The following is a 10,234-nucleotide window of genomic DNA, read 5'->3' as shown; positions in this document are numbered from 1 at the left end:
ATGAGTGCCCTATAAAGGGTTAATACTGATACAAAATTGTACAGTAGCATTTTATTCTGATAGCTCATTGTAGTGGAGCTAATAATAAGTACTGTAACAGTGCATAACATATTTTACAAGGTGATGAACCTGCAAAGAAACTAGTAACTACAACTGTCAGATCATTGTACGAGTTAAACATTATTTTTCTCTCTGAAATGTAGAGTAGAAGTAGTAGAAAAGGAGAATTACGTAAGAACAAGTACCTTCATCTCCACAATATAAAATCAGTTTTCCAGTCTTTAAGATTCTAGTATATCTTGCATTGAAAACCCTGTTTATAAACTCAACAAAAGGGACTACCCTTTCCCTAAGTTTGATATATTACCAAATTATAGTTCTTCCCAGAAAAACTTTCAATGAAACTTATTCATGTATATAAAAAGTCAGTACAACAAGTTTAATTTTTATTATTTTAATCCACTGAAGTCAACACAGATAGGGTCAAATGCTGACAGGACTGATGATTCCCCCCCCAAAAACCCTGGTGTCCTACAAAACATACATGACCGAGAGAGTATCACACTTGCTGGGAGAGGGGCAACAACAGTGCTCAACATCACAACTCAATAACCATTACCAAGAAACTTCCCCGAATGCAAATCACTTCACATTATAGCTTGGCATACAAAATCTACACTTGACAAGGCAATGAGGAGGAGATAACCCAGTGTTTTACAGTATGGCCGTACAGTGCCGTGAAACTGACAACCCATTGCGGTTCGGTTAATACAGTTACTACCTCGAGTGGACTGACAATGTCGGGGCAGGTGGGGGGAGTGTAAGAGGAAGAAAAACTGTAATTCATTCACAACACTAACACCGAGAACAGTGGACACATCATCAGCACACTGTGAGGGATTTCATATACAAACTGAAGCATTTTTCATCAGGTCTCAAAGATCATCGCTCCACTTCTTTAAAGAGCCTTCATAGATACAGTGTGCTATCAATATCTTACAGAACAGGCAGGCAAGTATCAACAAATATCCTAAATTGTACAGACATATCCAATACAAATAAAAAGTTGCAAGCTCACATACATTTGGATTGTTACAGGTGCAAAACAAAATTGTTTCAAAAATAATAAAATAAAGTGGGTAAATGGTGACTGTGGCTGCTGTTCTTACAGAGCTTACACGATTGCAGTGTGGACATCATCTGCACATATACAGCAAAGGTCATATAGCACCAGGTGGAGAGGTTGTCGGCAAATCTCCCGTCTAGCTTTTTCGTGGTGTCTGAACAACGTACACCGGATTGATTATTGGAAGCTTGTTGCCCTGACAACCTCTTAACAAACGTGAGGAAGAGAAACGTAATTATGAAATGAAGGAATAGGTTCTCGGACAAAAATGTAATGTGCCATCCGTTTCTCCCCTCCCCCTCCAACATTCAGGGTGAAGCTGAATGGGAGGTTTTAACCGTAACATACCCTTTCTTTTCCTTCTCAGTGCAGTCAGCGCTTTCCAAAATGACTTAACGTGATGAAATGTTTAAAAAAGTGCAACTTTAACACAAAAGGAAGACCAAGATGAATTGTTCAGCCGTACACAGGTTCTACACTTACAATACTGCAAACAGTGTTATAAGATGCAGGAACTGTATTCTGTATTCTTCTTTTCATGGTTAGTTTTTTGTGGCAGCAATGTAACAACATTTTTGTACTAAAAACAGCAATCTTACAGTGTAACAGTGTTACAGCACAAACAACGGAGGCTTTACTGTCAACAGAAGGTGGCGCTGTGTGACGACCACCAGCACATTCTAACTTATATCTGGGAAATAAACAGCACGTGAAGAAAAAACTGTAAACAACTGTTTCTAAAATGCCCGCTCACGAAACTGGCTGCTTATCGGGACGGGTTTTCTGTCAACTTTCTGAGCCAACTAAACAACAACATGTACAGCACAAAATTATACAAAAAATGTAAACAAATTAATTTCATTAGTCATCAAACTGGGGTTAAAAACAGCAAAAAAAAGCTGCTTCAATTCACTTGATCCTTCCTTTGACAATGGAATATGGCAGGAAAGATGAAATGGAATAGTGCCTTCTTTTCTTTTTTTGTTGCATGAGGTGACAGAGTGGTGGTGTGTGAATAAGAATCGATGGAGTGCGTTTGGGTGGGGTGCAGGGGGAGTCAGAGGTGACCAGATGTGACGGCGGTGAGAGTGACGTCTGGTCCCGTGGTGCCCCGCAACCCCGGCTCGGTTGAGTAAAGAGCTTAGCCGAGGCTGGTGATGTTGGCTTTCCCGCCAGGGGGAGCCACGATGCGTTGAGTGGTGCGGCGGGGGACGTTGTCGTCAATTTGGGCACCTAGAAAGTGAAGGTAGAAAACAATGTAACTTAAAGCCATAATATGTAACATTTCTGAGAAATACCCAGAGAAATCTGTCAATCTATTGCAATGGCGTCATATCGCCTTTGTGCATGTGTCAGTGTTTACAATACACATTTTACATTTTGGTAGTTTTTAACTATATATTTTAACCTGATGAAGGATTTTAGTCATNNGTTATCAGAGAAACAAGCTGAGCCAATATTAACAGCAGCTCGGCTCGCAGCCCCTCTGGGACGTCCTTTGTCTGCCAAATAGTGTCGTTTTTTTTTTAAATGTAAAACTGCTTTATTCAGTTTTTTTTCCAGTTTCAATCACTTGGTCTATTTGTTTTGGAGAGGAAGAGACCTCTGCGATAATTTGGCTCCCTTCGAAACCTCCTGACCGAGGAACATTGAAGGAATCCTAACCCGGAGAAGATGACTGCAATTCAAAAACTCCCACGATCCCATGATACTTCGCAACATCAGCAACCTATCAAACTTGATGTTTTGTTATTGTTTTGTGTCTAGAGACAGAACTTACATATTGCACGTTTAAGTCCCTTTTTGTGAGCGAAGCCAACTGCCAGGGATGAAATGTGTGCTTTCACTCACCAGACAGACTGAAGCCAGACTGGTGAAGGTTGCGCACTGGCTGCTGGTGGGCAAACTGCTGCTGCTGCTGCTGCTGCTGCTGCTTGGCGGGGGAAGTCTTCACCGAGGAGACTGTGGACATCACCTTGGGAGTCACAGTCACCTCACACACCGGCCCGTCGTACTGGCCCCTGGGGACTCCTCGCAACTCTGTGAGCTAAACATACGGGCACAGTTCATCAGAGCCACAGCTGTGTAAGCTCACCAGCTGTATTTTCAGAATTCTGTTTCTCAAGAGGTGCGAGTACCTGCAATCAGAACTCACCCTGCTGCGAGCCTTTATCCTCTTGTACACGTGGTCGGAGAAGGGTTTGCGGCTGATGTAGCGCCCGCAGCCCTCCATGGTGTGAAGGCTGCCCTCCTCCAGCACAATCTTGCCCTGGCTGATCACCACCACAGGACCTCCACGCACTTCTGTGCCCTCAAAGATGTTGTACTCCACAGCCTGGGAGGAGAAGAGACAACAAGAAACACAGCTCAGAGTCCAGGGAATGCATACTGTGCCCAGGCATTACTTGATTAGCATAAATAATGCAGTTTGATTACACAACACTTGTTTTCTGATTTCTTTTTTCTAAATAAATATGATGAATAAAGAAACAGACTGCTTTAAACTGACTTTCAATTGGATATCATATTAATATATCTGAAAGTTGTTGTTTTGCCTGCAGGACACAGTTCACTGCAATTTACATTAATGGTCTACATTACATTACATTAAATAAGTAATGTGATGACTTGCAGTCCCTCTAAGTACGTTTAATGTTTTTAATGATTACTATTAGTGTTTGCACTGTATATTCTATTTTTAATTCCTTTTCAGAGCGCCTTGGTAGCTGTTACACCCCTGAGGTCATATATGAAAATGTTCTCTGTATCTGCGTATGTGCTTTAACCTCCCCTGTGCCTGTGGTGTGGACCTCTCTCTCTCTCTCTGCTGTGGTACCTGTGTGTGATGGGATGCAGGTGAGTTTGGCTGATTGAATGATTGATTGTGTGAGTGCGTAGGTTGTTCCAGCCTCCATGCTTGTGGTTTAAAAGGCCGACCCTCACAAGGCAGGTTTTCTTCTCTCTAATTCCAATTCAATGAAATCTGCTACCTGATGTAACAGCCCAGGTTCAGTAGGGGTGGGTAGCGTTTGTGTTTCTCCTGTTTTTGATTAAGAGTTAGGTTAGTGACTGGTCTTTTTGTTTCTTTTATTTAAATTGGTAAGTTAAGCTTGCTCACCTTTGGTTCCCTTTTGTTTTTGCTGTTAGCCCTCCCTCAAACTTAAAGATTTTTAATTAACCATTCAAAGGGCTGCAAACTCTGTTGTTGGTGCTTCTTGGGAGCTTGGAAAAAGAGTCTCATTTCCCCCCCATGTTGTGCCAGGGATTCCCCTAGGCCAGGTTGTAACAGTAGCCCAATGGTGTTTGTTGCATGCCATACCCTTCTCTCTTCCTATTTCCTGTCTCTCTGCAAAAAAAACCCCAAAACAACATCATCTGGATTCTGTGTCATTCTGTATAAATAAATCTACTGTTGCACCTGTAGACCAGTAGTAGTACCCCCTTCTTAAAGGTCTGGTGTGTAGGATTCAGTGGCATCAAGCGGTGTAGTTGCAAATTGCAACTACTTCGCTCCATCCTCCCCTTTCAAGTGCAAAGGAGTGACTACTGTGACCATGAAAAATGCAACCTGCTCCATCTATAGTTTGGGTGTCTGTTCTGGGCTACTGTAGAAACATGACTGTTCAACATGGTGAACTCTGTGCAAAGAGGCTCCCCGAGTAGATAAAAACCGCTCATTTGAGGGTAACAGATACACAACGGACCTTTAGCATGTATGCAATGTGCATTGCAGGCTCACATACAACCTGTAATCTTTTAAGAGTCAGACAAAGTAATCATCTGACCAGGTTGTGGTTCTTGGCTGAGATGATCTTAGTGACATCCGGGTCCCACAGCACGAGGTCAGCATCAGACCCCACAGCGATGCGGCCCTTTCGGGGGAACAGGTTGAAGGTCTTGGCTGCGTTGGTGCTGGTCACTGCCACAAACTGGTTCTCATCCATCTTGCCAGTCACCTTTAGGTTAAGAACAACAAATCACATACTAGCACCTAAACACGCATAAAAAGGTAATTTGCTTCGTGATTGGCATTTTTGGACTGTGTGGAAAGTGGATCGTATCAAGCTCACCACACATTTGTCCCAGATTAGAGACATCCTCTCCTCAGTGCCATTGGTGCCCTCTGGGATTAAGGTAAAGTTATCTTTGCCTATCGCACGCTGAGAAGTCTGGAAAGTGCAGTGAGCACTACCAGTCACCTGCAAGTCCCCACTAGATAGGAAAGAAAGCAAGAAAACTAAGGATACACTTCATATGTGGAATTATTTGTGACAAACGTGTGACATTCATAATTCCATCTTTGTATTAAATGCATGTAAATGTTACGAAGGACATTTCATAAAGAAACAAAAAAAGGTACAGCTGAATAAAAATAAAATGCAGCACACAGCAGTAACACACGTCAACTGTGTGCCAGCTATCTTTAGGTCCAGTAACGGAGCACCTACCATGACAACAGAGAGTTGAGGTAGTCGGGGGTGGTGGGATCGGGACTGAGCGGTGGAGAAGTGACATAGGCTGCAGCCTTGGCCCAGTTCTTGCTCCAGTAATGGGTACCGTCTGTGCCCAGGCTGGCAGATATGGGCTCTCCGTAAACCACAGCACCTACAGGAGTAGACAGGGTGATGTCAGCTCAAATAAAGTGGAAGACAAACACACAGATAAAAAAAAAAGGTGCAGTTGCAAATATCTCTTCTTACCTTTTTTCCTGGCGAGGGCAATGACATCAGCAGCACTCTTGCTCATCACCTTGGTGATGTAGAGTGGACAGTTGGTCTGATTGGCTATGGTGACAGAGCGATTGACTGCCTCGGCCTCCACCTGCAGACACACAACGTCAGATTCATCAGCGGGCTGGTTTCCAAACCGGCTTTCTCTTTAAAGTGCTTCTGGCTACAGCTACTGAGAAACCAGTCCTCCGTCTTACCTCCTCTGGGCGGCTGAGCACATGACCTTCAGGGCCAGTGATCCCCAGCTCTAGAATACGTCTCTGCTCCTAAAAAATACACACAAAAACATCATGATCTAAAATGGCATTAACTGCTTTCAGCTGAAACTTGAACAACCAGCAGCTCTATAGCTCGCTCTGTTGGTTGGTCGGGTTTCCCCACCCTTTGGCGGTCACAGTTTTTGCCCTAGAAGGCTGAAATCTGGTATGGAGGTCAAGTATGTGTGTGTTTACGCCAATAAGCAAAAGGGCTTGTGACCAATAACAAAAAGGCGCATAACTTCTAAACGGATTAATGTAACATGAACTTTGTAGAAAGACACACATCAGTTCATTGGTGCACAAAGCTGTGCCTAGCCTATAGAAACCACAACTTTCTATCTATGAGGCTGAACTTTGCCTTAAACTCGAAAAACCAGATTCATCTTAAGAATTACCATTAAGAAATTCTATAAAACTTCCATACTTGGGGACTCTTAATGGTTTGGTAATAAAAATCCTCTACCACAATAACTAGGCTATTATGTGAGATATGTAAAGCAGCTTTGTACGTTGATTAATGTCTATTCTGTATATGTACTGCATGGGTTCTATTGTTTTGTATGTAAATTCTGTACTGTTTTTGGAATAATTTATATAATTTGTATACACTGTTAACTAAAATACCAATAAACAGATGTGTTTGTAAGGTTGTGTGTGTGTGAATGCATGAACATGTGGAAGCATGCACAAATTCGCACTCGTTAGGCGTCCTGTTACCTCTGCAATGATGTCTCCATTCTCAGCATGCACCTGGGCAATGGCTCCAAGGTCCCTGATGACACTGAACACCTCATAGATCTAAAAGAATATGATACTGGTCAGATCGTAGGGCAGGCCATCAATGCCAGAGACATCCAACAGCCTCAAAAACATATGCTGCGACAGACAGACAGCTCAGTCGAGCGTGCAAAGCCACAGAGCATACCTGATAGTCAGAAAGTTGGAAAACATCCTTATAAGCCAAATAGACCAGGAAAGAGTTGACACCTGAAGATAGAAAACTTATGAGAGAAAACAGCCAAAAGGTGGAATAAAGAGAGCAAAAGAGGGAAAACGCAGAGCGAAGGAGAAAAGTAAAATCAAAACAATAAAAATTACAAAGCAGAAACATTTAGTTACTGTTTTATGGTCTGTGTAAACTGTTTTTTTTCCCCATGCAATGTCTGAGAAACACTTTTTATTGAATCATAATGACTGAAAAAACACTTCAGTTAGAGCCCGACCGATATGGGATTTTAAGTGTCATACAGCTTATCCTACCAACAGTCGAGTTTCAAACCAAATTCACACCTATGTTTAAGTAGATGATTTGAGTGAGGGGCTAAAATACTAAATTTTCCATGACAACTTCGATTATTTCCAGGATATTTGATCATTTTAATACATTTCCAGTTGTTTCCATGTACATTTTCAGGTTTTCCAGGATGCGTGGGAACCCTGATAAAGAATATTTAAGTTTATTATTCTTTAACATGTTAAATAATTTAACATATACATTGTAGATTAATTCTAGTTGACATTGCTGAGGGCTGCTGCTTCTCTCTTACTCTGTACTGTTTGCCACAGTATCGGAAATCGTGGTGGCCTCTGTATAAACTATAATACAACTATAATATCTTACCACAAGCCTTTTTTCTGCATTATAAAGTACACAGTTTCCATATTGTGCGCTTATTGGATAAAATATATGCCAATGGTGATATGCTACAGATACGTCTGTGATAGCCCAATATCGGCTGACCAATATATCAGTCGGGCTCTAGTTTCTGTACCAGTAAAAGTTGCAGTGAGTCAGTGATTTTCAGATTTGATGTATGTGAAGACAAAATGTGAATACGCTGACTGCATACCATGATCCTTCACTAGGGTCTCCATCTCTTCCTGAGTGCCTTTGTTCCAGTCGGTGATGTCCACATGCAGAGAATAGTCACAGCAGGACTTGCTATCAGCCCACTCCCTCCACTGTTTGAAAGCCGCCACCAGGCTGGCGCCAGGCTCCGGCACCACGTGGTCAACTATAAAACACAGACAGGCAGGTTGCATTTCATATGCACAAGCAAACTCCGTAATTAAATCACACGCATGACGGCACGCACATCTGCAGTGTTACAACCCCTGCAACAGGATGACTTTGCTTTTAAACGGGTTGAGAAACGCATGTGGAAATGTGTCTGATGTAACACATACTGATCATAGTCGTCCCCCCAGCCAGGGCCGCCCTGGTGCCCTGGTAGAAGTCATCTGCTGCCACCATGCCTCGGTCAGGCATCTGGAATCGGGTGTGCACGTCAATACCCCCAGGCATCACCATTCTCCCATGAGCCTCTATGATCTTAACTCCCCCGGGAACAATAAGGTTGTCTCCTATTTGCCTGAAGGAGACAAATCAAAGAAAGAAAACACAATGAATGAAAGAAAAAATTATTAAATTCAGACAATCTAGATTCCAGGAATCAAGGTAAAGTTGTGCCTTCTTGTAGATATAATTCAATATTTTGGCCCCTGCGGGAGTTAGGAGCCCACCTGGATTGCTACAACAAAAACTATTTTTTTTTAGCCCTGTTAATCTTCAACTTAAACTTACTTGATGACTCCATCCTCCATGTAGATATCAGCCAAGAATGACTGATCATCGTTCACTATCTTTGCTCCTTTGATGAGGAGACGGTCACTCTGAAAGGAGGAGACAGCGTTTTACATTACTTATAAACCACAGTGAAATTCGAGCCACCTGCTGAGCAGAGTAAAAGAGCAAGAAATCAACTCTGTTAATCCCTTGTAGCTAATAGTCAGATCCATAATTCAACAGTAAATTTGACCAATTTCAAAGAAAAAATACTTTTTTAGAGCAGAAAAAAACCTTGGGCCAACTTTAGTGATTCATTTAGCTCAAGGCATTTCCCAGTTTGCTCAGAGAAATCAACAAGACTTTTATTAAGGCAGAAACAGTGGTTAGCACATAGCTCATACAAACAGCGATCAATCCATACCACCTTTCAACCTGTGGAAACAATGCTTAGGGTAATCCTACATGATTTATTCACGCACAGCAGAGATTGTCACTTGAAAGGAGGGAGCTCTACTCTTAATTAAAGCCTTCGAGTAAGAGCACTTGAGTGGCACAATTAACCTAACCTGTTAAAGATGAAAGGAGAGCACACTAGGCTGCCCTATTTCTCCTACAGGCTTCCCGGGGTCTCTGAGGACAGCGAGGAGAGCTAATGAAGACAAAAGTGGTTTACTGCAAACCTCACAGCAGGAAATACTCGGAAATATACGTTTCTAATGTGCAGAGTGGGTGGACACGAACAGCGGGAATGCTTTAGGTATACAAGCTGTGGCAGGATTGACATGATCTGCCAGGCCATTACTACTCTCCTAAAAGTGGGTCATATAACCTATGTACTCTGTGTGGCCGAGCGATCAGCAACGAGCGCACTGTGACTGTCATATACCTCAGCTCAAAATGGCTTTCATTGTGCATTGCTGTAGTCCATGTATCAGAATGTATATACTGTATATATGCACTTCTCTGCAGTAAAAAGGGCCCCTTGTGATTAATCCTGTAATCTACAGTCATAAAACTGAATTGATTACTGAGAAGTGAGTGTACTCAGTAAGGGGCTCAGAGTCAAGCAGTGTAGGCTATACTTTAAATAGAAGTAGGAGTGCGTTACATACACACAACTACACTCAGTTGCCAGTTTATTAGGTACACCTAGCTAATGTAGTCTAATGCAGAAAGGTGTTTCCAACCCTCAAATTAATAGAAACACCTGTCAGTATAACACAATACAATTCAACAGCAACACAAACGGCAGCTAGGGCAGCACAAAATGGAAAATACCATCATATTACGATTATTCTGACAGATACTGCGATTGCAATATGATTCACAAGAAGTGTGCGAATTATTCTGAAAAAGACTGTTAAAGTCGGGATAATGTGACATTTTCTGGGGTTTGTACCAAACAAACATGTTTTTCTTAATTTTAGAGAACAAGGTTTTTAGGCCAGAGCATCTCCAGTACTTCATTATAATGCTGTTTTGTCAGATATTTTAATTTCTGCTCCTGCGATTTGCATATTGCTCTTGGCCATATTGCGATTTCAATAAT

General features: G+C 42.1%; 1 protein-coding gene across 1 annotated transcript in view; it reads right to left on the bottom strand.

Moving 5' to 3' along the window:
* Window positions 1-468: 468 nt before the first annotated feature.
* dpysl2a (dihydropyrimidinase like 2a) overlaps window positions 469-10,234 on the bottom strand; it is an 11,944-nt gene continuing 2,178 nt past the window's right edge. Inside the window, exons 2-14 of the mRNA XM_035657659.1 lie at window positions 8,701-8,789; window positions 8,304-8,488; window positions 7,967-8,131; window positions 7,042-7,103; window positions 6,834-6,914; window positions 6,054-6,122; window positions 5,827-5,947; window positions 5,575-5,731; window positions 5,197-5,338; window positions 4,912-5,082; window positions 3,282-3,461; window positions 2,978-3,173; window positions 469-2,359 (exon numbers count right to left, since the gene is read on the bottom strand). Of these exons, the coding sequence (XP_035513552.1) occupies window positions 2,268-2,359; window positions 2,978-3,173; window positions 3,282-3,461; window positions 4,912-5,082; window positions 5,197-5,338; window positions 5,575-5,731; window positions 5,827-5,947; window positions 6,054-6,122; window positions 6,834-6,914; window positions 7,042-7,103; window positions 7,967-8,131; window positions 8,304-8,488; window positions 8,701-8,789 (1,710 nt within the window). The 3' untranslated portion in view covers window positions 469-2,267. The remainder of the gene's footprint in view (window positions 2,360-2,977; window positions 3,174-3,281; window positions 3,462-4,911; window positions 5,083-5,196; window positions 5,339-5,574; window positions 5,732-5,826; window positions 5,948-6,053; window positions 6,123-6,833; window positions 6,915-7,041; window positions 7,104-7,966; window positions 8,132-8,303; window positions 8,489-8,700; window positions 8,790-10,234) is intronic.

Source organism: Morone saxatilis, unplaced genomic scaffold, assembly GCF_004916995.1.
Source record: "Morone saxatilis isolate NCDOM2014 unplaced genomic scaffold, NCSU_SB_2.0 Contig16, whole genome shotgun sequence".
Lineage (NCBI taxonomy): Eukaryota > Metazoa > Chordata > Actinopteri > Moronidae > Morone > Morone saxatilis.
Note: the sequence above shows the minus strand (reverse complement) of the source record. Positions and strands in the feature narration are given on the sequence as shown.